The sequence below is a fragment of the Verticillium dahliae genome, genomic scaffold, assembly GCF_000150675.1.
Source record: "Verticillium dahliae VdLs.17 supercont1.11 genomic scaffold, whole genome shotgun sequence".
Classification (NCBI taxonomy): domain Eukaryota; kingdom Fungi; phylum Ascomycota; class Sordariomycetes; order Glomerellales; family Plectosphaerellaceae; genus Verticillium; species Verticillium dahliae.
In genome coordinates this window covers 882253-907580 of record NW_009276930.1, presented here as the reverse complement: position 1 = coordinate 907580, position 25328 = coordinate 882253, and the positions used below count along the sequence as shown (strand labels likewise).

The following is a 25328-nucleotide window of genomic DNA, read 5'->3' as shown; positions in this document are numbered from 1 at the left end:
ATCGTAGGATTTGGCAACATTATTGGATACTGCGCTGGATATGTCAACCTGCCTCCACGCCTCTGGTTCCTCGGCGACTCGCAGTTCAAGATTCTCTGTGCCATCGCAAGCATTGCGCTGGCAGCCACCGTCGCCCTGAGCACCGTTTTGATCAAGGAACGGGATCCCCGACTGGATGGACCCCCCGCCAAGACCGATTCAGGACTCTTGTCCTTCTTCGCCAAGATCTTCACCTCCATCAAACGACTGCCACCGCAGGTCAAGAAGGTTTGCCAGGTTCAGTTTTGTGCCTGGATCGGCTTCTTTCCCTTGCTCTTCTATACGTCTTCGTACATTGGCGAGATCTATGTGGAGCCCTACTTGCAGGCTAACCCGCACATGTCGCCTGAAGAACTTGACGAGCTGTATGAACAAGCAACGCAAGTCGGCACTTTTGCGCTTTTGATCAATTCAGTCGTCAGTCTTCTGACAAACGTTTTTCTCCCCTTCCTCATTGCCCCGACATACGACAGCCACCCGGTGGTTGGTGACGTACCTGGGGAATCGGACATGGGACCGAAGTACTACGACGACGATAGCCCGCCGTGGCTCGACCGCCTTCAAATCCCCGGGTTCACTCTGAAGAGGGCATGGTTTGGGTCGTTGGTCCTGTTTGCTGGGGCCATGTTCTGCACCGTCATCGTCAGGACGGTCGAGGCTGCCACAGCTCTGATCGGCTTGGTGGGTATCACCTGGGCCATGACGCTCTGGGCTCCCTGGGCCATCATCAGCGCGGAGATCAGTCGACGAGATGCGATGGTCCGCGCCACGAAGCAGCGTCGCCCGAGCAATGAACGTTCAGCTCACGGCAGCAGCAGCGAGAGTGTCTCAACCGACGTGCATGCGAGGGGAGATCGACACCCGATCCAAAGCATCCAAAGCGACGATGAAGAGATGGACCAGGCGGGCGTCATCCTTGGTATTCACAACATGGCCATCGCGGCACCGCAGATCATTGCTACCATTGGTTCGAGCATCATCTTCCGGATCTGGCAGAAGCCAAGGGGAACACCGGGCGATCACTCCATCTCCGTCGTCCTGGCACTAGGTGGCATTGCGGTTCTCGTCTCGTCCTTCTTCGTGGCGAGCATCCACGAGAACACATCCATGCCGCTGGACGCCACGGTAGCAGCTGAGGAGGGAGATGGAGAAGGGAGCCGGCCCATGACAGCTCGAAGCCGCAGTTACGGACATTTGCCCCGTGCCACCCTGCAGAGGGCGACTCTGACCAGGAATAAGAGTTTTGGTGGATTGGAGTACTAAATGGTGGTATATGCCGGCACAACCTTCAGGACATGGCTTGGGCTACGGAGTCGGGAAGTACTGCCGCATTGCAAAGCGGATTGGAGGGTTTTCGCACTGGGATTCTGGCGTTGAACGAGGAGAACATGCATTTTTTTTTTTACGGCGAGATTGAACAGAGGCCCCACACCGGATGAGGAGGATTTGATGACGAGATAGACTGGAGCGATATACAATGCATGGAATCTATTCATTCTGAACCACTCAGTGACTGCTTTGTACGACACGCACCGATTGACTTGGCCTCATCTTGGTCCGCCAGTAAAGGGTGCGAGTGGGGAATTTGACATTTCGAAAAGGAGAAGAACAAAACAAGCCATATCGAGTAAGCACTACGAACAAACATCTTGGTCTTCACACGTTCCCAGCTCACCCTTGCGCCTGCACTGCTCCCGGCGCCGTGAGGACCGTCTTTCCAAAATCCCGAGCACTGACGCCCCTCTTGAAGAGGACATCGAGCTCCGCGAAGCTGCGCCCCTTGGTCTCGGGCAGCCTGAAGAAGGCCCAGGCGAAGAAGACGGCGTTCCAGCCGGCAAAGACGAGCGCAGACTGGGGACCCAGACCCCAGCCGTTGGGGGTGTCCTCGAGCATCTTGGGCGTCAGGAACAGGTTGAAGAGGCCGGCAACGAGATAGCAGGCGCGCCCGATGACGACCGTCTTGGCCTTGAGGCGCGTGGAGGACATTTCGCTGACGAGCGAGTAGGTCAGCGGGCCGAGGGTCAGGTTGTAGACGCCGGTGAAGACGATGAGGAGCGCGGCGATGACCCAGGGGACGCCGGCGGCCGAGGCCCGGGAGAAGCCGGAGGGCGCCGATGGCGGCCATGAGGAGGGCGGCGGCGCCGAGGCCCCCGAGCCAGGTGGCGCGGCGGCAGACGCGCTGCATGACGGACCAGCTGCAGGCGATGGCGACGAGACCGAGGCCGTACTGGACGAGCGTGTAGTCGTAGGCCTGCTCGACGGCGATGCCGCCCTTCTGGTAGAGCTTGGCCGAGTAGAACATGAGGCACGACCCGCACAACTGCTGCGTCAGGTTGAGCATGACGACAATCTCTGTGCGCCGCCTGTTGATGCCGTGGAAGCAGTCGGCGTAGCTGGGCACGGCATCGGGCGACTCCCGGGCCGCGGTTGCCTCTGCCGAAACGGCGGGCGCGTAGCGGACGGTCGGTTCGTTCTTGGACTTGGATGCGATGCTGGAGGTGCGGCTCGCCGCTGCCGGGCTGTGCAGGGAGTCCCTTTCGTGCTCGTTCGTGAGCTCCATGACGCGGATGTGGCCTTCCAGAGGAAAATCGGCCTGCCTGTTGAGCCGTCTGAGGGACCTCCTGGCGTCTTCGGAGCGGCCCTGACGAATGAGCCACCAGGGGGACTCGGGGGCGATGAAGGCACCAACGGCGACGGGGACTGGCCATAGCCATTGCACCATGAGGGGGATTCGGAAGGCGAGGAGGTTGCTGTCCAGACGTGTGACGGCCTTGTTGGCAGCTGTGGAGAAGAGCTGGCCAAAGATCCAGCACATGTTAATAAAGGTGGTGAGGGTAGGTCGCAGTTTGGCTGGCGCGATCTCAGAGGAGTACGCCAGCGTTGTGGCCTGGAACACGCCCCAGGGGACGCCCATGAGGAGCTCGCCGACGAACAGCATACCGAGGCCTGCGTCCGAGCCACCGATGGGGATAACGGTTGGAGAGAAGAAGCCGATGAGGAGAAAAACCATGACCTGGCCAAGGGCGAAGATGACGGTCTTACGGTGGCCGTAGCGGTCGACAGAGTGTCCGGTAAAGTAAATGCCGATGAGCTGGCCTGCGAGAGCGGCGCACAGCATTCCACTCTGCCAGAGAGCAGGGATCTCACGAGGAAGACCTGGGCCGTGAGATCTGCCGAAGAGATCTTGGAACTGCCTCAAGGAGAAGAAGTTGCCCATGAGAGCCAGATCATAACCCTCGCCGATGATGGTGACGGAAAAGAGAACCGACCAGAAGATGGCCATCTTCCATGAACGGATGACTCTTCCATACGGCGACGTTTTCTCTTGGATAAAGGCATTGAGGGCCTCGGGCTCTCGCCGGATATATTCGGGAGCGTCTTCCTCCATAGTGTTGATAAGGCTGCGTCGTGATGGAGTCAGGTATCGTATCCGATGCAAGATGTTGATATGTTTGAATACCAAACTGCAATGTCTGCCATGGCTGTCGGTGAAGTTGACAGAGCACTACCTTGTGTTTTTTAAATGGGAATTCGGTATGGGGAAGGACACATGGTTCTTGCCACATGAGGCGCCGTTAGTAGGTTTGCGGGTAGGTGTAGGTTCACGATGCGAAGGGGGGCAGGAGAGCCCGCCTTCTGTACCTCTAGTACCTAGCCCATGAGGCTAGGGTCCCTTAGGCAGTTGACTGGTGTATTCAAGGCGTCTGTATCTAGCATGTTGCCGGGGGAGCAAGCCGTGTCTGGCAGGTCGGGGCATCGCCAAAGCTCCAATCAGTCAACACGTCAGAGATTCCGGCGTGGCAATGCCCACTGCTTCTCCTGTTCCCTCCGTAAGCATGAATTGAACGCTGTTTAAGATTGTTAGGCAGGTAGACGTGTGTGGCATATATGGATGCCAGCACGTTTCAAGCAGATATTGTCTTTACCTTGCATCTACCGACGTAGCGGAGATAGACATCATCATCAAGGGTCTCCCTGGACACTTGTACCATATCCCACCTCACGAGACTCCGAAATATATGAAGCCACTCTGACGGCGAGAGAACAAAACGGAAGGCAAATCGTCATCCGCATCTCATGCGATCCGACAGCGCATCGGCAGAGGGATGCCGCCAGTGCTTTCCTGGCCGACGAAGCACCGTGCCGGCCAGATGTTGATTGTGCTTAGCCGTCGGCCATGAGTGGCTCGTGTTGTTTTGAGTTTGCGTTTACTTCACAATCGGTGGAGAGGCCATGATGGCATGTTATGTTGGAATTGCGGTTGTGGCTCAAAATCTGCTTGGTGCGAGCCTGTTTCCCTTAGCTGTGATGGGATTGTAACTGCCTAGGTAGGTACCACATCTCGGAATTGAAAGACGGAATATTAGAAAGGACAAGCGGTGTTCACCCTGCCAGTCAATGTTTTTACTTTGGCTGGCGTCCGGGGAAAGTCCGTCAGTAGAGATGTCGAAGTTTCTTCATTGGTCCCAGACAAACCGCAGGGCTGATTCGAGTGTATCGATGTTTGGTACCTAGGTAGCTCTAGTAGCATCCGAGCCATAGTCCCCGATCCTCCATCAGACTATAGTTCGGCTGGCGATGTTTGGGACCTTGGCTAAGAAATAGTCAGCGGACTGACGTCGGCTCTTTGGTGCAAGTGCATCCATGGGAGAGCCTGCTTGCATCATTGCCCAGGCCATTTACGACATGAGACAATGCGCCAACTCTGCGGCGCCGGATGATCTGTCAACGAGAAGAAGCAACATTGGCATTGCTCAGCATCGAAGGATACCCGTCTTCTTGCGCACTGCAAGTGCGTCCATACCGCCCTGACGAGGGCTAGTACCTCCTCGACTCACCACTACGGTGCCTCCCTGAATCCCGCTCCCTGTCTCTGTCGCGATGACTGCCTCGGTCGCGGTCGTAGTCCCTGTCACGCCCTCGATCGCGGTCCCGCTCGCGATCTCTCGCCGCGTCCTCGTAGCGGTCTCTCTCCCGATAACCGCCTTCTCTCCTGTCCCTCCTCTCGGCCTTTTTCCTTTCCTCCTCCCGCCGGTAATCGGCCAGCTTCGGAGGCCGGCCATCGCGCTTCTTCGCACCGCCGTGGTTCCACTGCCCCAGATCCTCAGCGTCCTGCAGCTTCTTCGCCCCCAGTCCGAGCTGGTTCTGCCGCCTCTCCCCCGCGGCTGCCCTTGACGGCTTAGGCCCCCGCATCTTCCCATCCCACCCCATGCCCCTCAGCAGCGCCGCCCCAAACTCCCCATCCGGTATGGCGTCGTAGTCCTCCATCGTCGCGTCGGCCCCAACATGCTGCGCCACGTCATCCTTGTAGGCGCTGTCCTCTGACGGCCGAATCGTCCTCTCCTCAGACGCGCGCTTCTTCCCCAGCAGCGCATCAAGGGCCGCCTCATCCGCCGTCTGCGGTCTCACAGCCTCGGCCGCCTCATCCGCCGTCTGCGGTCTCACAGCCTCGGCCGCCGGCGACGCAGACCGTCGACGTTCCCTGCCGCCGTCGCGCCCGCCATCGCCGGTCCTCGCACCCTCCTCACCCTCCTCGGCCTGCTGCTGTCGCGGCTTCGTCACCGTGAGACCCCACTGCATGTCCTTCTGCGCGTCCGCCGGCTCCGTCTCCCTGCCGGCCCCGGCCTGCGCGGCCTGCGCGTCCGCCGGCTCCGTCTCCCTGCCGGCCCCGGCCTGCGCGGCCTGCGCCTCGGCCGGCAGGAGGTTCTTGCCGCCGCGCTTTGCGCGGAGCTCGGCCTTCCAGTCGCGGTTTGACTGTTTCGTGATGACCAGGTCGCGGGGCTTCTTGCGGGACGACCTGTCGGCGTCCGAGTCGCCGCCCAGTTCGGTGATTGCTTCGTGGCGGTGGGCGCGGCCGTCGTCCGAGTCCGAGTCTGAGTCGTTGCCTAGAGCCGGGGCGCGAGACCGTTTGCCTAGGCGGGAGGGCGGCGGTGGTGGTGGTCGGTTGGGTTTGGACGAGGATGAGGACGATGAGTTCTTGCCGAAGGAGATGGCTATTCGGGGCGCGGAGGGGGGTTTGTGGTCTGGCATTTTGGGCGGTCTAGTTGGCGGTTTAGGGGGGATGATGATGTTGGTGCTGATTCGAATGTCGAATCGCGAAATCTTTCGAGCAGGAGCTAGGCTTCGACGCGCTGCATGGGTACGTCACTTGCGGGAGAGTTGATGTATTACATAAGCCTCATTGGAGTGTGGTGTGGGCGCACGGTGCATTGACTGGGCCCCAGACAAATGTTCCCACACGTTACACCGCCGCCTAAGGAGCTTGGGCATGGATTGCCGTGGATGAGGGGCAGAAATGCCGAGGGGCACATCCCGAGGGGCACATCCCGAGGATACAAGGTCACGCAAGCAATTGGCGAACAAGTAACTCGGTTACATTATGGCCCCCTTTCTTCTGAAACCTATACGGTCTATATGTGGCCTCCCAACGTGTATGTGGTTTATGAATGGTTTTCCGTTTAACGCTTGTCGCTATATCTAAAAGGCGAAGACCTGGTCGGCCAGCTTGCTGACGGGGCGGGCCTTCTCGAAGCCGAGCGTGACGGCCGTCTTCTTGAGGCCGCTGATCATCGGGGGAGGACCACACAGCAGAAGCTTGACGTCAGGAGCCGCCGCGGGCAGCCATTTCTGTAGAATGTTAGCGTAAACAGCGCGCACCAGCGGGGGCACGAGCGCAACTCACGGTGATCATGTCGGCCGTAACGTAGCCAACGCCGCCGGTCCAGCCCTCGGGGGCCTTGTCGAGCACGTAGTGGACGCGGAAGCGCCCGGAGAAATGATGGTGAGTACCTCATTCAGAGCCCCCGAGCATGTCCTGCTGGGTGACGTTGGCAAAGATGAGGTCGACCTGGGTCGTGTCGCCGGCAGCGCGGCCGCGGATGATGGCGCGGACGACCTGGAGCATGGGCGTGATGCCGGTGCCGCCGGCAATCATGCCGAAGTGGCGCACCATGTTGGGCGTGTAGACGAAGGCGCCCTTGGGGCCCTTGACGCGGATGGGCTGGCCGACCTTGAGGGAGGCCATGTGCTTGGAGATGTTGCCCGTGGGGTACGACTTGATGAGAAGGTCGAAGTAGCCGGGCTGGTGGTCGCCCGAGATGGGGGTGTAGGAGCGGACAATCTCCTTGTGGGTGCCGTCGGGCTGCGCGAGGACCTCGCCGATCGAGATGTGCTGGCCGATGGGGAGGCCGAGGATCGAGGTGGGAGAGGGGAGCGAGAAGCGGTAGCTGGCAGGTCAGCACGAGATCATGGTCGTCAGAGGGGCCACGAGAACGTACATGGCGACATTGTGGGAGATGATGGTCTTCTCCTTGAGCTCAAACTCTTGGTATACATCGGGCTTGAGAACCTTCTTAATCTCTGCACAAGGCGTTAGAAGCAGTCTCGAGAATCGATGCCGGATATGGATGCTCCAACATACTCAGGCTGAAGAACTTCCAGCTGCCAAGAGCAAGCGCCACGAGAACGGTATAGGGGGTCCATTCGCGCTTGACGATGAGGGTGCCCACGATCATCAGGACGACGGGGATGTAAACCCCGTCGACAAACTTCTTCGAGCCCAGTGCGTCGGCCATGGTGCAGGTGAGGGCACGTGTGTGCTTGGTATGGCCTTGTTGGAGAGCGAGTGGGGGAGCGAATTGGTAGGGCAGAAGTGAAGCCGCAAAAGATGCGATCGTAAGATGCGACCAGGGTAGTGATGCCCAGACTACCTTACCTTAATTTGGCGCAGACGAGCAGTTGTGTTGAATTCTGCCGGTGGCTCTGCCGAGGCGGTCAGTCTAGCTTTGGGCTCGGCCGAGTCCGGAATCTCGGAATGCTCAGAACTCGCAGCACCTAGGAATGCCCCTCCATCTTACACTCTTACGTACACTCAAACGCACCAACTAATTCGGATTAAGCTTCTACTGAGAGGCGCAATGTCAACTTTGTCCTTAGTACGCGAAGCTGAAGGCTGATATCATTCCTGGCCAAAGCTACCTGGATCTGCTTCCCCTTGGCTTAATACGATCCAGCACTTCAACACATGGTCCAACACCCAAGTCCAACGATCGCCTTTGTGGTGACGCATTCCTTGATGTCCACGGCCCCTTCTCTGCCCAGATCTCTCGGCACGGGATGTTCGAATCATTGGAGCCAGCAACACCCATTTCAAGCACTATAGCACTTGGACACAGTATTCCCAGGGAACCATTTCCCACAATGGAAATTGGATTCAATCGCCGTAAATCTGCAGCCACTTCATCTCGTGCTTGCCACGCTTCCATATGAATGGTATTTGGCAATTGATTTGTCGATGCATCAACATGGTGCTCTTCCGAGAGGTCAGCTACTCGACTTCTGAACGAAGCATCTGATCACTGCTCCCACCCTCCCCATCGACATTCCTATGGAGGCCTGTACCTCGACAGATCCTGTCAATTTTGAAGCTGTAACAGTAACTTCGAAGCACTCTTTCAAGAAACCCCGTTGGACAGGACTTTTCCCGCTTCCTGGTCAAAGAATCTTTACCAACATGGCCCCGCCACGAAGGATTTGCAATCCTTGTCCAACGGCAGTGTGCGCGTGCTTGATGGAGGGCTTGGATCCCATGAGGACCGAATCATGGCCATTCAAATTCAGATCAAATGTTCGGAGCAACAGGGGAGACTAGTAGGCGTCAGGTCTTTCCAGGGAGTTGGAGGCTACGGAACTCCTGGTCAGCAGCCATGGGTTGGGCGCAACACATAAGCTGTTTCCCGAAACGTTGTAGAATGCCAGTATCCTTGAGCTACTTATTCAGAGAGGGCATTTTCAAGCCTCTCAGATTTTATAGGAGCACACGAGGACCGCCCAAGCCTGGAACCGAGTTGGCTGCATCTTTGAGCTCCTTAACCCGAGGCTCGGGTTCTTATTCATTTACGCGGGAAAAACCTGGGTGCAGGTTTTGTGAATCATTCCTTTTATAAGTTTTCAACTTGCCAGCTCCGCAACACTCCTGTTATGACCATCACGTCCTAACTGTAGCTCCTGTGGACCCCAGCCGCCATCAGCATATGGTTTGGCGTATCCTGGAGCCACGATAGCTTGGATTGTCTTGGGTGGGCGGCTCGCCTTGTTCGTTGATTGAAGTTTGCTTGCGTTTCCTCCGCAGCAAATATACAACTGCGATAGTAGTGCCGCAAATCAAAGCCAGGCCACCTAGAACACCACCAATGATTGGGCCTAGTTGTCTTGGAGTCACTTGACGAGGAAGACTCCCCAACTGGCGCTGAGGAGGCTTCTGTGCCACGTCTTGACGTTGCAGGTTCTGAATCCCGGGAGTTCTGTGCCTCTGTCAGAGGTCTTTCAACGGAATCTGTAATCGCGGTCGTCTGGGATGGAGTGGAAATAGAGTCTTCAGTAGCGGTTACAGAGGACTCGGTGCTCGAAGTCGTATCTTTCGTCGGGGTCGGGCTGATGAAATAGTGATCGGTCCCAGGCTGAGCGCCACAGGCAATGTATGAGTAGGTCTGATCGACGCCTACCGTGAGCACGGCTGTAGAGCAGAATTCCCTGATGCTATATATCGGTAACTGTCAGTCCACCAGGTAATTCCATCGATTGCCAATATACGAAATATTCGCAGTCCCATACAGAGACTAAGACGTACCAGGAGAAAGTCGTCAGATCAGGCCGGTCCGTAAGACCACATCCCGTGAAACAGTCATGATCATCGAAGCAGCTTCCGGCTAGCCCACAGTCGCTAGCCGTCAAGACTGTTGTCGGACAGAATCCCCAAAGACCATTTTGGACATCTATGCGACAATTGTATCCGGAGTTTGCGGTTCTCGGTCGGTCTGGATCTCCTTTGCCGTACCCGCAAGTTGAGAGTTCGGTCACCGTTGCCCTCTTCTGCAAAAGACGAGTTGCGTTGGCAACAGAAGCCGGATTTTCAGGAGGGGTGGCCGTCACAGCATTGATTTGGTGAAGAGGCTTAAAGCTTGAGCATCTTGCAACTAAGTTGAGAAACAAGAAAAGAAACACGACGCAATCCATCATTCGATTCATCGCTGGCGATAGCTCGAGGGTGGACCACAAGTTCAAGAACCATCTAAGATTTTCCGCAGCAGACAACACTCGTCAAAAGGAGGCGGGCTGTACCACGTCCCTGTTCGAAAGGAGGATATTTGATATCCACCCCTCATGCAGAAGGCGTTGGGTCTAGGTCCCTTGTAGTATCCTCGGCTCGCCACCTAGTATTCATCACCAACTGAGCCGTTAGAGCAACCACCGACACAAGATCAAGGGTCCTATGCGATCTAGGGAGCCCAAGCCGCGACAGCATCTTCACAATTTCTTTTACAAATGCAGTAGATGACATGTCCAGACAACATGGAGAGAGACAACGAGCTTTGGGGGCTTCACAAGAGAAGTCTGATAGATATAGGGACGATGTGTGAGAGTCAGTATTTTCCTCACCAGCCACCTGATGTTGTTGACCGTTGGCACTCAGTATGCAAGAGATAATAGCGCGATCCTTGGCACACTGCCTGTGGGCTGTTGAAAAATCTCGGCGTCAATCATAGAACTTGGATTGGCCAGATAAGAGGCGTTCCGTAGATTCGGTAAATCAAGCGCCAGGGTTGTGCTGCACCAGGATGGGCTCCGCACATCGCCATCAAACACACCTTCTCAGACAACTTTTCACGAAGTCTCTGGAGAGTGGCCACTGACTGAGGGATTCGTGGGCAAAATTTATCCGTGAAACTCTGTTGCACCTACTGTTTGTTTTGAATTGCGTCGATCTGGACGAAGACGGGTAATTCTGATCGTATGTCAAACGATTGATCTCGACGCCTGGGTCATGCTGGTGCTGCTGTTGCTGAAATCATCACAGCGTTGTCGTTGGCGCTAATTCTGCTGTCATTGTGCGGATGCAACCTCCACAGGCTGTCAGTTGGACGAGGCTGTGAGTTGTGCCCCCTGAACTTACCTAGGCCACCCAGCACCCAACGGCTGGCTGCCCATGGGGTCAAAATATGCGGAATTTCCAGACGCATCATGTCGTTTTTCTTCTACGTAGCAGCATAGCGCGTTGTTTGATCTTACTTTCCTTTCTTCACTCATTTCGGTCATGCCCCGGCGTCAAATCCATTCGTCGCCATGCACCGCGACCGCCGGTTCCTGCTCTTGATCGTGCCGGTGGTGATCTTTCTGTTGTTGGCAGCAAGCCTCTACCTCGGCAGTGATCACCTTACGCTCATCTCTGGCCTCCATGTTCCGTTTCTCAGTCACTGGCAGCCGGAAAGTTCACCTGAAAGCATCACGCCATCAGGTGTACCGGACAGTGATGACACATTCACGTCTCTCCCAGTACCGAGCAGCACGGCGCTGCCACCGGCCCGAGTAAAAAATGGTTCGTGGACTTGGCCTTGCTAATCATTTGTTTGAGAAGATGCAATCTGACAGTGCCACAGGAACGATTCTTGCAGCAGAGAAGATCCGACCCTACGTAGACTCCATTCTCGACCCCGAGTCGACGGCTCTGCCGCGCCTGGGGTGTCCCCGGGTGAATAGCACGCGGTACAATGTCTTGAGAAACGAGAGCGAAGCAAATGACAACCACATCGATTACTACTTCGCTTTAGACCTGCGCAACTGCCGCGATCTCCTGCCGCGACTTCTGGGTAGCATCGTCGAGGCAATGCGCTTCCTCGGACCAGACCGATGCGCCCTGTCGATCGTCGAAGGGCATTCTCCTGACGGAACGGCAGACGTGTTAGCGGCATTGGCACCTTTCCTGCGGCAAGACGGCTTCTCTTACCACTATCAGTCTTCGGACATCAATCCAGGGACAGGCTCAAGGATCCTGAAGCTCGCCAAACTGCGGAATCTGGGGCTGGAGCCTCTGCTGAACCATACCTATCGCACCTCGGCCAACACGACGGTTCTATTCATCAACGACGTGGCCGCCTGCGCTGAGGACCTCCTCGAACTGGCGCTTCAACGACGACGACTCGGCGCCGACATGACTTGCGCCATGGACTGGACATATGTCGGCCGCGATCCCACATTCTACGACGTCTGGGTCGCACGCGGCATCAATGGGGACTCTTTCTTTGACATCCCCCCCAACGGGAGTTGGGACTTCGCGTGGAACCTGTTCTGGAACCACCCGCAGACCAAGGCACGCCTGGATTCCAAGGTTCCTTTCCAGGCGTTTGTCTGCTGGAACGGCGCCACGGCCTTCACAGCTGCGCCTCTCCTCGACGGCCTGCGGTTCCGCAACGTTCACAAGGGGGAATGTGCTCAGGGCGAGCCGCAAATGTTCTGCAAGGACCTCTGGCACAGGGGCTTTGGCAAGATCGCCGTGGTGCCAGCCGTCAGTCAATCTGGAGTATTCAGACGAAAAGGCCGAGAAGCTGAAGAAGCTGAAGGGCTTCACGTCCGATCTCGTCAGACAACAGACGGAAGAGGACGCCAAGATTGAGTGGGCCGGGCCACCAGAGAAGGTGAAGTGCATGGAGGGTTGGCAGAACCAGTTTTGGCGGCCGTGGAACGAGACATTGAAGTGATAGACGGATGCATCATGTTTAAAAATCGATGGATGCAATGCCAAGTCGTGCGACAAGAAACCAAATCGCGCGCACCATATGCCGCGTGGTGAACATGATCTCCGATGGCGAGCCATGACTCCACGCGACCGAGACCGGCCCGGTCCAAGGACCGGAAAGGGGGGCCGGCGCTAGGACCGGAGGGGGATGAATCATACCTTTCCACGCCCTATGCAAACACACGATTGAGGGGTCGGAGGGGTCAGCGATATAAAGAGGCTTCGTAGAAGTCTCCTCTGCCTCACCTGGGCAATTTGATTTTCTCGCAAGAACCGGCATCTATTGTGCTTTCAGTCAGCCCAAGGTCGTTGCGCCTGGTCTAGTGTGTGCGCAGGAACTACCCACCCAATGGCGACAGAACTTCAAACCTTCCACAGCCCGAGGGAGGCCTCGGCTGGAGCCGATGTTGAGGAAGCCGAATCTCTCGTTCCGACTCTCCCGTCTTCCGACAGGGGAGCGCCGGCCTTGAAATTCCTCTTCGGAGCCTTCGTGATTGAGGCTTTGCTCTGGGGTGCGTTCCCCCTGGCTCGATTTGCTACAGCGGCCTTCTCCCATGTCTTTCTGTTTGGCTAATCCATCTCCTTGTCCGCAGGCTTCCCACTCTCATATGGTGTGTTCCAGGAGTATTATGCCAAACACCCAAACTTCGAGGATGAGCATGACAAGATCGCCGTCGTCGGTACCTTGGCGACTAGCATATACTTTTTGGGGGCACCCATCGTGACACCTCTCGTCAAGCGCTTCCAGCAGTGGCAGAGACACATGATCATTTGTGGCTTTCTCTGTTGCATTGCATCGCTCGTTGGCGCCTCCTTCGCTACCTCCGTGTCGGGTCTCATCGCCACCCAGGGCGTGTTGTACGGACTGGGCTTTACTCTTCTCTACTTCCCCGTCTTGCGCATGCTCAACGAATGGTTCATCACAAGGAGAGGCCTGGCCTACGGTGTCATGTTCGCTGGTGGTGGCTTCAGCGGCGTCGGCTTCCCGTTCCTCCTCCAAGTCCTTCTGGCCAAATACGGCTACCAAACCACGTTGCGGGCCGTGGCCGTGGGACTGTTCATCGCCGTGCTCCCAGTCCTCCCAGTGCTCAAGGGGCGCCTGCCAGTCTCGCATCACGGTGCTCTACGTGGGATTGATGTCAGCTTCTTCAAGCAGCCATTGTTCTACGTCTTTGCCTTCTCCAACGTCGTCCAGGGCCTGGGTTACTATATCCCAGGCTTGTACTTGCCGACCTACGCTTCGAGCATCGGACTCTCAGGAACAATGGGTGCGCTGATCCTGTCGGCCCATAACCTCGCAACCACATTTGGACAGGTCGCCATGGGCTACCTCTCGGACCGAGTCCACAATGTCCTCGGTCTTGTCTTCGTATCCACCTTCGTCTCGGCGCTGGCGAGCTTCCTCATCTGGGGCTTTGCCGCCAACCTTGGAACGCTGCTTGCCTTCGCCTTGGTGTATGGCTGGTTTGCAGGCAGCTTCGTCATCCTGTGGCCCAAGTTTGGATCGATCATGTCGGATGACCCAGGACCTGTCTACAGCATGATGGCTTTTGGAAAGGGCATTGGCAATATCCTGACGGGCCCGATCAGCGCGCCGCTGATGAGTGGGCCTGTCGAAGCCGGGTATGGACTGAACAAGTTTGAGCCGCTCATTCTGTACCTTGGATCCATGATGCTGCTATCTTCTCTGGGCATCGCAGGCTGGCCTGTTCGTGTACGGTAGGCAAGCTATACCTTGCTGACTTGTCGGGGTTGATAATATATGCTGCGAGGGCGTTGATCAGGAGCATGGAGATCGATTGCGAGCGTCCGGGCTTGTTGATATCCGACCGGAGAAGGGAGAATGCAGCAAAACGAGGGTGTGTTGGCAGAATTATAGAGAGACTCTAAACAAGCAAACATGTTGTACTTTGTGCCGCTTCTCTCCCTTCACAGAAGTCACAACCGTATTGTGGCCGTGACAGGACCTGGGTCAGGGTGATACCGCATCATTAGAACACCAGGGGCAGGAATGTATGATGTCCCTAAGGTGGTACCCTAGATGGTAAAATGTCAATTTCTAATACAATTGAACAAGAAAGCCCTGCGACCTGCCGTACATGGGCCGGAAGATGAAATGTCAGGGCACGTGATCAATCCGGGGGTTCCTGCTCACACTCACCCAAGTCAGGATCAAGTCAGAATCAGCAGTGAAAGACGCAACGAGGTTGCACCTGCCTAGCATGCCTGACCGCCCCTGCTTCGAGTGGTTTGCCAGCCGGGCAATTTGCTGCTGAATTGAGTTTCGTAGCCAAAGGGGCGAGCAAATCCAAGCCTCACACACACTCACCTCTTTTTCACCCACCCTTCGCTAAGGTACCTACATCTCGCGGACTCGCTCGACCAATCTCGGTACCAAGGCATCAATCAGATCAGGATAGACAGACAGGCAAACCAGGCGGTCGGCAACACCAACACCATCAGCACCAGCGCATGCGGCAGTGGCTTGTCGCACCCTTGGCAGCGCCATTGGGCGTGAGGGGGTGCGCCCACTCGACCGACCCCTGCGGAAGATCACTTGGATCACCACCACTCTGGCGACTTGCTTCGCCTGGAAAGCCCCCGAAAATCTCCCCGCCGACCAAGCGCAAACCGCTGCATGCTGCATTCCTACCCCCTCGATTGCTAATCCGTTACCTGTTCCTGAGTGTTTGTCGCTTCGCTGGTCTCATCCTGTCGCCCGGCCGACAAAAATAACCTCTGCTTTCGTGGACGGGAATTCACGCGGTCCTGAAAGCGCCGCGGACGTGAGCGGAGAGAACATCTATTCTAGTCCCGGCGACTCGTTCTCAACCCCAATCCAAGGGTCCTCTAAACGATGGGGTATCTCCCTCCTGGGAGTACTGGCACCGGCACCGGCACCGAGATGGTGTTCGCACGTGGACCATATCAGGGTGACAAGACGGGGCCAAACACGAGCGACCAGCAAAAAAGCAACCAGGGCGTGGCCTGTCCGTGCCGTTTCGTATCCGTATCGCAGCTGACTTGTCTCCCGATTTGCCCTTCAGCACAAGTCCCGAGGACTCGTCATCAGTAAAGCTTTACAAAATCTCCGCTTGAGAATAGCATCGACTGGAAACACAGCCCAGAGGGCGGGCGCTGCCAAGGGTCCCTCCTAACTGATGAGGGCAAGTGCCTGTACATACGACACCAACATTCCGAGCGGGCAGGGCTACAATCAACAACCCAGCAACGGTCGACAGACCATACCAAGCGCCGCCAGCTGCCCCTCCCACCTCCCTTCGACATCATCGGTGGATGTGATCGATCGCATCATCGGCCTGTGCTCCCCAAGTTCAGCAACAAGCCAGACCCGGCAGACAGCTGGCTGACAGGCCAAACACCACCCGAAAGCCCAAGAGGAAGCCCAAAGACGACCCCTCGCTAGAGCCAAGGAACGGCTCAGTCTTGTCTCATTGGCAACTGCACTCACTACTTGGTACGGCGCGCGCTGGTCTCAGCCAGGGAACCCCCGCCGCGCCGTGTTCCATTGGCTGCATGCAGACGGGGTCGAAAACAGGATGCCAATCCATAGCATCATCTCTGCATCAGACCAGGCTGCCAGCTTTCTCCCCCCAATTCCCATCCAAGCCCTTCAAGCCCGTACATGTACCATCTTTCGATCCCGGAATGCCCGTCCGCCACCCCTGGTCCTAGTACTGACTGTTAGCGTCTTGCTTGTCGTCTCCGTCTCCTCCTCGTCCTTCCCCGGTCCTGGTCCTAGTCCCTAGTCCTGATCCTGTCTGGTCTTGGTGTCACTGGCGGACTTTCCAAGCTTCCTCGAGACATTTCTGCTAGACCCTAGATAGACTTCCAAGCTCACACGCCATCGACGTCTTGGATGTGACCTTTCCTTCATCTTTGTGCTCAATCCTCCAGTACCCAGACCGCACCATCTTCCGCCTTACCGTGAACCTTACATCGTGCATCAACATCAGCCGCCCCCCTTTCTATGCCACTCAACTTCTATTAAGCGCTGACGGCCCACACCCCTTGCCTGTTGCTCTATTGTCATGGAGCGATGATTCATGGCCTGAGCCTTTTCCCTCGAGCTCATCGGCCATCTGGGCCTGACCAGGCCGAGATCACCATCTGCTGAGGCAGCAGTATCAATTCACCTCCAATCTTCACACGCCGTTTCCAGCCCATCTGGGATCGTCAACATGGAGTCCGTCGTCGCCAGCCGACCAAACCTCCCCGCTCTGCACACTGGCAGCCACGACCACCATAGCCACCATAGCCACCATGGCCACCATGGCCACCATGGCCACCATGGCCACGTCCGTAGCAACTCCGATTATTCGGGCTCCGCCCCGCCTGCTTTCGCGGCGAAGAAGCGCGGCAGCTTCCTGTCAAAGACCTTCAAGAGCTTCAGCAGCTTGTCGTCCCTCGAATTGACGGCCGAGGAGGCTCCATCGGGGTCACAGACACCCCCGCGTCGAGTTCTCACGAAGACCCCCACTCGCAGCTCCTCCATCTTCCATCGCATCAGTCGCCGACCCTCCAAAGACTCAACTACGAGCTCCCATACATCGGAAACGTCTGGCAAACTGGCAACAATGAAGGTTATCAGGCATGGCCCCCTCAAAACCGATGCCAAGCTCTGGAAGTCGCGCGCCGAGTATGTCGTGTTGACGGAGACGTGCCTGCTCAAGTTCAACAGCATAGACGCTGCGAGAGCAACATTCGTTGACTTTGGAGGCCAGACGAACAGGTTGAGCAGGGCGTCGACGACATCTTCTCTCGGACAAGACACAGCGTCCGCCGAGCCAAGCCTTCAGATTCCCTTGCGTCGCATCATCAACATTTTCAACGAGGAAGGCTCGAGTCCTCATTTTGGCCTCGATGTTTGGTGGTCGGAAGCACCACCCGCGGTCTCCTGGGCGAACAACAAACTGTTTTTCGGAATGCCCCAAGAAAGGAACGAATGGATGGCTGAAATACGCCAGGCCATCAGGGAATTCGTGGGCAGGTCCTCGGTGCCCGGCGGCATCGTGGCGGCCAATGTCGAGGCAAGGATATACAACCTCGTAGCGGCCGAAGAGCCCATGTGCCAGGGCTATCCTCTGGATATATTTCCTGTGGTCCAGAGGACCTTCCACCTCGAGCCAAGGCTGGTGACTCTGACGCTGCGAAGAAGCTGCGTGATGCGTCCTCGTACTATCTCTTGCTAGGTCTGAACAAGTGCTACCTGGTTCGCGTTTCCAAAACTTCAGCATACAAAGCCCCGCAAGACCTGGAGATCAACACGGTGGTGTTTGGCATCACATCACTCGTGCGTCTCAAGGCAACCATGGTTCCCCACGAGGAACGCTTCGTGTTGGGGTTTAGGTAAGTGAACGGAACACTGCACCACGGCACCCACAGTACTGACAGGTCAAGGATGCCTTGCGAACCGGAAAAGCGCTTGGAGCTCGCCAGTCGCTGGTACCGGGAGATTGTCATGACCTTCATGAAGGCCGATCGAGCAGTCAAACCAGCCTGGCCTCAACACTTACAGAATGACATCTTTGAGATCAAGGGCCTGACGGCGCAGCTTCATCTACCCGCTGGCCAGGATTTCGGCGGCCTGAAGAGGACGCTCGAGGCCTACTGCGCGACTTACGGATGCCAAGTTCCGGATTGGACAGCAAACTGGAAATGTGAAAGGCGAGAAAACAGCCCTGAGTTCCGCCTGCTTCCTTCACGCTCTCCGGAGGGATACTCGGCCTTCCAGCTCCTAGCCGTATTCAGAGCGCTCCGGTACAACGATTACTTCAGGTCGCTGTCGTTCAGAGACGTAGACTTTAGTCCCATGTGTGGACGATACGACCTGGTCCACTACGATGACTCCATCGCTGATGTTTCTCGCAATGGTAAGTGCCCAAGAAATCTCGCCTCCGTTGTCAATCTGACGCCCCTCTAGGCTACGTAATCGATAGTGTTCATCGAGAGATCCTGCGAAGCTCACCGATGCTCTTCCAGGAGCTTCACGCTGTTGCGTTCACCTCCGGTTCCATCAGGAGCATCGATCTGACGAATGTTCTCGCCCCGCGACGCATTGCCTCGGCGAGCCCCCGAGCTCGATCTCTGCCGTCGTCCGGTCCGAACGAGCTGCCCGAAGTGGCGCGACCAATTCTGTTACTACTCAGAACCCAGAATATCACCCTCGATACCCTCATCCTTAGTGGCAACCCCCTAACCCAGGGCGAAGTAGACGAGCTGGGTATGTTCTTTGCACCAAGTTCTTTGCACCAGGGATTCAAGTGAAAGGTATTATCTGACGCACATTATAGTGACAGTCCTCAACATGCCCGACACTTTCAGACACCTCGATATCTCCCGATGCAGCCTTGACGAACGCAGTCTTGAAGAGATATGGGACGCGCTCCCGGAACAAAGCTACAAGATGGAAGTCCTGGACACATCACACAATTTTGGGAACGTCGACCACGTCCTCATCCGGAACAGCCTGTGCCACTTCGTTCGCCTCCGCAAGCTGAGCATCGCCGGCAATTGCATGAGTCAGTTTACGGACTTTTTGTTCTATGATGAAACCATAATGCGCTGGCAGCTTGAGGAACTTGACCTTTCGGACATCAAGGTTTGTTCTGTATCTGCATTAGCGAAGTTCTATTCTGACAAACCGATAGCTGAGCGACGAGACCACGATGATCCTTGCTGCATATCTGGGGATGCCAGAGTCAAATTGGCTGAGGAGGCTTGATCTCAATAACTGCGGGCTGAGTGGCTCTATGGCGGCCACGCTTTTTAGGAGCATGGGTCAAGGCCGCGAACTTACTTGCGCCATCAGTGGCAACCACCTGGAAGACGGTGGCGACGACCTTGCCAATGCTATCGGCTGCAACTTTGGTCCTCGGATGCTATTCGTCGACATGGTGGAGTATCGTGAGGAGACCAACTTCATCAAGCTCATCCGTGCCCTAGCCGTCAACAACACGATCAACCTCCTCAGCCTTGTCGGTACCTCGACAGCCGGGCAGGTCAGCGAGGAGGCCTGCGCCGCCGTGTCCGACTTCTTTGCAACCAACACGTCCGTCTGCTTTCTTGACTTGTCCGGCTTTTCTGCCAAACTCGACGAAGGCCAGCTTGGCCTCGGCTTCTCTCGCTCCCTTGCTGGCTTGGCGCAGAATACAACCATTCACCACCTCCGCATCCGCAATCAGAAGCTTAATGTGAACATCGGCGACCTTGCATCCGCAATCGCCCGCAACGTCACGTTGATGACCCTCGATGTCCAGGACAACGGTTTCAACCTCTCAAACTTGACACACATGGCTCGCAGTCTGGAGGAGAACAAGTCGATCCAAGAGTTCCGTCCCTTTTCTGAGGCCGAGCTCAACCGCACCATCAACAGCTCAATGCAAAAGGTTATCCTGCCCTCGCACCAACCCGAGCACCACCGCCGCCGGTCTTCCAAGGCAGCCGCTGCCGCCCGCGCAGCCGACACGCTTGCCGAGGATGCCAGCAAAGCTCTCGTCCAGGAACTCCGCGGCCAGTGGACTGTAAAGATGAAACAAATCGAGTCCATTGTCGAACGCAACCGCTCACAAGTCACTCTTGAGCAGACCGGACGCACAATGTCTGGACACGATTCTGACACTTTTGCGGAGGACCTTGTCGCATTGTTCGGCGGCCTAGCCACCATCAAGCGAGAGAGGAAGTCTGCTGCGGCGGGCGTCGGGCCGCCAACGCCACCTCTGGATGCCATGCCCGGAGAAGAGTACACCATAGGCACAGCGCCACATCACGTCACGAGGGACGAGGTCCTCGAGAGTCCAGCATCGGACACCCCCGGGGGAGGCTCGTCAGGGTTGCCGACCCCGCCAGAGTGGGCCACAGCCGAGGAACCCATCCAGGAGGTGACGGGGTGTGCGGAGGCGCTCGAGACTTTCGGGATCAGCGAGAAGAGAGCGGGGCAGTGATGCCAGCCTTTTTGCTCGACAGTGAACACGCAGCGGATAATGACAAGACGATCTGATCGGCTAGAAGACGAAGACGTAAATGAAAGATGACGACGCGAGGTACGGTGGAGTTTGGGATTCTGAATGTCCATATTGTGGTTTTCTTGGGATGATGGAGTACAGCAAATCGATACCCTTTATTTGAATATAGAATGCATTTCTCGAGACGCTGCCAACATGTTTTGAGAAAAGAGACACAAAAAGGGCTGGGTTGAGCGCATGGCGGACGACTCGTTTGCAGCTCGTCAATCTTCCTGGGGGAGGTCCATAAGCTGCTCCCCAAGCTGCTCTACCTCCTTACTGGATCAGATCGATGCCTTGATGCCGAACTGATACAACGGAACACGGCGAAGCGGCGCTTGGTTTACGCGAGTTGTACTCTGCCTGTCCAGGCCGCAGCTCTCGCTAAAGGAATGGTCGTTGCATTATGAGACCGGGGGTATATAATAGTACGATGTCGCGTCTGATGGCCATAAAAAGGGGGCCTGGAAATAGACGCACGCGCGCGCGCTGTTTCTCCAACTAACTGACCACCATTACGCAAAGAAAAAGTAAAGTTTCCAACCGTATTCAACATGCCGAGAGCCGAGGAGAAGAGCCTTTCTAAACCGACGTTGCCGCACGCTCAACCTGCGGCATCGCCGGCACGTCGTTAGCCTCCTCGGGGATGTCATTCGTCGTCTTTCCTACGACTCGCTTCTCCAACCGGCCGTCCTTGTCGTCGACAGATCGCCGACTACCGATGCTCTTTCGCGTATCGACGCTTCGTCTTTCTGAACTGGCCCATGCAGCAGCATCGACGCCCTGCTTTGGCTTATCCTCGTCCTTGCGAAGCTTGCGCTCCGTGCCGACGACGGTGCTGACGTCGTCGCCGCGTCTCACGGCAGCGAGTGCCCGCTCCGCCGTGTCGACGCTTTGGAACGCCGCGTTCAGGCCGCGCTTCTTCTTCGCGCCGGCCCACCCACGAACACCGCCGCGATGCTTCTCGACCTGTTCTAACGCCTCCCACAGTTCACGCATAATGCGCCAGCCTTGAAGGACTTCGTTCTCGAGCTCCTTCTTGTCGGCGCCGAGCTTTTGAGCCTCTCGCTGGCCCTGGATGATCCGAGCGCGGCGTATGACCCTGTCAGGCTGTTTGTCGCGACCCGCTTGCTTGACAACGCCTTTGAGGGTGTACCCGACCGGACCGGCGATGGCAGAGAGATACTTGAGTACCAGGCCACCGACACCCATGCCAGTTCCTTTAACAAAGCCGACGACGCCGTCCTTCTTCGCCCCGCGTACAGGAAGCAGCACGACACCGGTGGTGCCGTCCCAGATTCCGTAGACGAATTCTGAGCCAGCTGCTTTTAAGCCTGAGCGCATGCCTGTGACGCGCGTTGGCCGTCGGACGGTATCGTCACCGTAGAGGCGCGGGGCGTTGTGGAAACCCTGCGCAATGGCCATCGAGAGGTCAACCGGTGCTTTGGCAAGGGCTTTGCCAGACTTTTCTAATCCACTGCCAATGTCTCCAGCGTACTCTTCGACGGGATTCTCCATCGTGGACGCAGTCTCGGCCGAGCTCATGGTGTTTGTCGTATCTCGTCCTTGGGCGGAGGGGCGTTTCGGCGTCTCCTTTGCTTCTGGGGTTTGGCCATTCGTCTCGTGCGGGTGTGCGTTTTGATCAGTGATTCCATTAGGCATCTGCTCCTGTAATTCCCTGTCGACCTTTGCCTCGGTTTCTGTACGTTCTGACTTGTCGCCTTCTGTCGCTATTGCAGGGCTTTCCGGTTGGGCCGCGTTGGGTGGTGTCTTTTCCTCGGTCTCAAAGTCCGTCACTTCTGTACCCTTGGGCCCCTCGACTTTGGCTGTGGCGTGGTTCTGCAGCTTCTCGTCGGCCGCCGCGGCTTTGCGATTTCGTCTCGTCTCGCGCATGGCCCTGAGCTTCTCTCTCTTCTTCTTCTTTTCGCTCCGCTTGTGCGACGTCTTGGCAATGCGATAAGGAACGCTTCCAACGCCGCCGAAGAGATTGCCAACACTGGTCACGATTGAGCTGGCCATTCCGGTCACCGGTTCACCTGGTCCCTCAAAGTCATTCCATTCCATGTGTCGGATGAGCCTCAACTTCCTCCAGGACACCTGGCCACTCTCGACAACCATATCGGCGGCCAAAGCACTCAGCTTGACATCACTATTCTTCAACTTCCACACAGCCACTCGCTCGGGGAGGATAGAGCATCGCATCGAATCGACGCCGGAAAGGTTGAGGTGATGGTGAAAAGATCGCACCGCGTTGGCGGCACCGTCGCCTTCCAGCTCGATGTCTCTGGCGATCTCCCCCACCTTGGCGCGTGCTTCGTCCGTCAGACAATACTTGATGCCTTCCGCTAGCTTCTCCGCAGAGAGGCTTTTGTAGGGAACAGGATCAGGTCCAGCGCCGGAGCTTCCCAGCATGCTCCCCCAGAAATGCTGGTCGCCAAAGAATGGCACGACCATGGTTGGTTTGCCGCACTTGAGAGCCATCGCAGTGGTGCCAGCACCACCGTGAATGACGCATGCCTGTACTCGGGGAAACAGCCAGTCGTGTGGCGTGTTCTCGAGCATGTAAACGTTCTCGGGCACGTCGTCACCACCTAATCCACCCCAGCCCTTCGATAACAACACCCTGACACCAGCCAGCTTAACAGCTTCGAAGATCATTTGGGTAAATTTGTCGGGATCGTCGACTACAATTGAGCCAAATCCGATGTAAATGGGCGTATCACCTCCCGCAAGAAACTCCTCTAGGTCGCTTGGAGGGGTGAATGTGGACGCAAGGTCAAGAAAGACGAACCCAGAAACGTCAATCTCGTCGCCCCAATCCTTTGGTTTGGGTACTAGGCCGGGACTCCAGAGATAGGTGAAAGGAACATGCAGGCGATAAGAAGCACCTGGCGCCCAAAGCGTCGAGACAGGGTCGAGGTTCAGCGTTTTGGTGCGGAAATCGTTGACGAGATCGCCCAGACCCTGCCAGACCATCATCTCGACCAAAGGGTACGAGATGAAGTTTGTGTAGCCAGGATCAACATTTGATCTTTTGATGCTGGCCAGCGGATGCGGGAAGGCTTGTGTCGGAGTATAGGGAAAGGTAAACATAAGATGAAGAGGGATACCGAGCGCTTCTGCGCAATGGACGTGGGCGAAGCTGGGCGGATTGGCAATAATGGCATCCGCAACGAAGGGATCCTTTGCCCCCATCATTTTCAGGTTGTGAACGTCCTTTTCGTCATCGGTAGCGTTGATGCAAGCTCTCCAGAAACCTTCAAACATCTCCGCCATGGCAGCTCGTCTCTTGCCAATGTCACCGGCTTTTACTGCCTCAAGTGTGGGGATCATGCCAGGGTTCTTGACCATGAAGGCCATGAGCTCTGACGGGTCGCCTCCTACCGAGAAGAACTCCAGGCCTGAATCCTTCTCAACAAACTCTCGGAAGGCAGGGTGTGTTGCAATTCGAACTCGGTGGCCGTGCTCTTTGAGCACCTTGCCAATCTTGAGGAACGGCTGCGCATCTCCGCGAGATCCAATAACCATGATGACAATGTTGAGATTCGGCCGGCGGCCGAGGGTTTCCGTTATAGTTGAAGCGGAAGAGGGTGGAGCAGTCGAATGCCTGTCAACTGCTTCCTCCTCGGATTCGGTCTTGTCTTTCGGGTCCACGATCTTCTTAGCAGCATGACCCAGAGCTTTTGCGAGATATCCAGTGTTCGCTGTCTCCTTGACCGAAATCCGCAGGCGTCCATCTTTCTTGACTTTGCCCTTCGTCTTGTAGTTGTCGTTGCCGACATGGAAACGGCGATATTGATCAATCTCACGCCTACGCTGGTCTCTCCTGGCTTGTGCGTGCTCCAGATGTGGTTGTGCATCACCAGGCGTCTCGTCTTCATCCTCGGACGATGACGAGCTGGAATTGGAAGAGTCCGAGTCATCGGCATGGTTCCATTGTTGACCATTGCTCATCTTCGCCTTGGGGATATAGGAGGTGCCTGCCCTTCGCGGGGCCCTTCGAGAACTGAAGGCTCGAGCTGCACCTGTTCCGGTGCGCCTGGGGAGATCGGTGCGCCACTTCTTGTCGACGCTGGGTCGGACAGGAGCGGCCGATGGATCGGCTTGTGTAGACACCTTGACTGCTGTAGCCGCCGAAGGTTCTGAGGTGGTGGGTTTTGCTTGATTGTTGGGTGACGCTGTTTCGGGGTTCAGGGAAAGGGTATCGGAATTAGGACGTGGCGACGATGCTGAGATGGGAGACTGAACCGCCTCGGGAAAGACACCAGGGTAGATGATTCGGTCGGCCTCATCTTTGAAGACGTTGTGCGGGTGTCCATTCTGTATGATCTTCTCGACCCGCAGAAACTCGTCCTCTTGGTCGTGGCCTGATCCATTTTGAACCTTGTTCTTCTCTTGTGGCCCAGGAGAACTGCCCTTTGTATCTGCGATCGGAGGTGCCCACGGCATGATGATGGTCGGCCCTGTTGCTGTAATCGTTTCTTGTTTCTTTCAAGCTGCGAGGGTCGTGTGTATAACGTTGCCACGAGGGACAGGTAAAATATTTGCTATCCGATGCTTGCTGGTGTAGTACCTAATCAATGCTGTCGCGTGCGGGACGTTGTCACCGATTCATGTTGTCACCAGTGCCAGGCTCTTTCGTGAAGGCTATAATAGTCAGAGGAGCGACAGGACCAACACGCAAGGCGTAGAGT

At 56.5% G+C, this 25328-nt stretch overlaps 8 protein-coding genes across 8 annotated transcripts in view; 4 read left to right on the top strand and 4 right to left on the bottom strand.

Annotated features, from left to right (window-relative positions):
• Positions 1-1302, top strand: part of VDAG_05921 (general alpha-glucoside permease) — a gene marked incomplete at both ends in the record, with an annotated part of 2090 nt that extends 788 nt beyond the window's left edge. The window contains one exon of the mRNA XM_009655318.1: positions 8-1302. Within this exon, the coding sequence (XP_009653613.1) occupies positions 8-1302 (1295 nt within the window). The remainder of the gene's footprint in view (positions 1-7) is intronic.
• Positions 1303-1710: 408 nt separating this feature from the next.
• Positions 1711-3427, bottom strand: VDAG_05920 (maltose permease MAL61; the record flags this gene model as incomplete). The annotated part of the gene is made up of 2 exons (XM_009655317.1): positions 1711-2290; positions 2349-3427. The coding sequence occupies 2 exons, from the start codon at positions 3425-3427 to the stop codon at positions 1711-1713; spliced, it is 1659 nt and encodes a 552-aa protein (XP_009653612.1).
• A 1430-nt stretch (positions 3428-4857) lies between these two features.
• VDAG_05919 (pre-mRNA-splicing factor SPP2) lies at positions 4858-6069 on the bottom strand (the record flags this gene model as incomplete). Its single annotated transcript, XM_009655316.1, has 1 exon — positions 4858-6069. One exon carries the CDS (start codon positions 6067-6069, stop codon positions 4858-4860), a length of 1212 nt encoding a protein of 403 aa, XP_009653611.1.
• Positions 6070-6396: 327 nt separating this feature from the next.
• VDAG_05918 (NADH-cytochrome b5 reductase) lies at positions 6397-7613 on the bottom strand (the record flags this gene model as incomplete). The annotated part of the gene is made up of 5 exons (XM_009655315.1): positions 6397-6666; positions 6722-6775; positions 6866-7265; positions 7317-7398; positions 7460-7613. The coding sequence occupies 5 exons, from the start codon at positions 7611-7613 to the stop codon at positions 6517-6519; spliced, it is 840 nt and encodes a 279-aa protein (XP_009653610.1). The 3' UTR covers positions 6397-6516.
• A 3547-nt stretch (positions 7614-11160) lies between these two features.
• On the top strand, positions 11161-12487 carry VDAG_05917 (alpha-1,3-mannosyltransferase CMT1; the record flags this gene model as incomplete). Its single annotated transcript, XM_009655314.1, has 2 exons — positions 11161-11413; positions 11475-12487. The coding sequence occupies 2 exons, from the start codon at positions 11161-11163 to the stop codon at positions 12485-12487; spliced, it is 1266 nt and encodes a 421-aa protein (XP_009653609.1).
• Positions 12488-12959: 472 nt separating this feature from the next.
• VDAG_05916 (uncharacterized protein) lies at positions 12960-14333 on the top strand (the record flags this gene model as incomplete). Its single annotated transcript, XM_009655313.1, has 2 exons — positions 12960-13122; positions 13204-14333. The coding sequence occupies 2 exons, from the start codon at positions 12960-12962 to the stop codon at positions 14331-14333; spliced, it is 1293 nt and encodes a 430-aa protein (XP_009653608.1).
• A 2479-nt stretch (positions 14334-16812) lies between these two features.
• VDAG_05915 (uncharacterized protein) lies at positions 16813-20574 on the top strand (the record flags this gene model as incomplete). The annotated part of the gene is made up of 7 exons (XM_009655312.1): positions 16813-17523; positions 17599-17733; positions 17787-17980; positions 18032-18504; positions 18555-18854; positions 18925-19232; positions 19282-20574. The coding sequence occupies 7 exons, from the start codon at positions 16813-16815 to the stop codon at positions 20572-20574; spliced, it is 3414 nt and encodes a 1137-aa protein (XP_009653607.1).
• Positions 20575-21216: 642 nt separating this feature from the next.
• VDAG_05914 (CHIP6 protein) lies at positions 21217-25083 on the bottom strand (the record flags this gene model as incomplete). The annotated part of the gene is made up of 1 exon (XM_009655311.1): positions 21217-25083. The coding sequence occupies one exon, from the start codon at positions 25081-25083 to the stop codon at positions 21217-21219; it is 3867 nt and encodes a 1288-aa protein (XP_009653606.1).
• Positions 25084-25328: the final 245 nt, after the last annotated feature.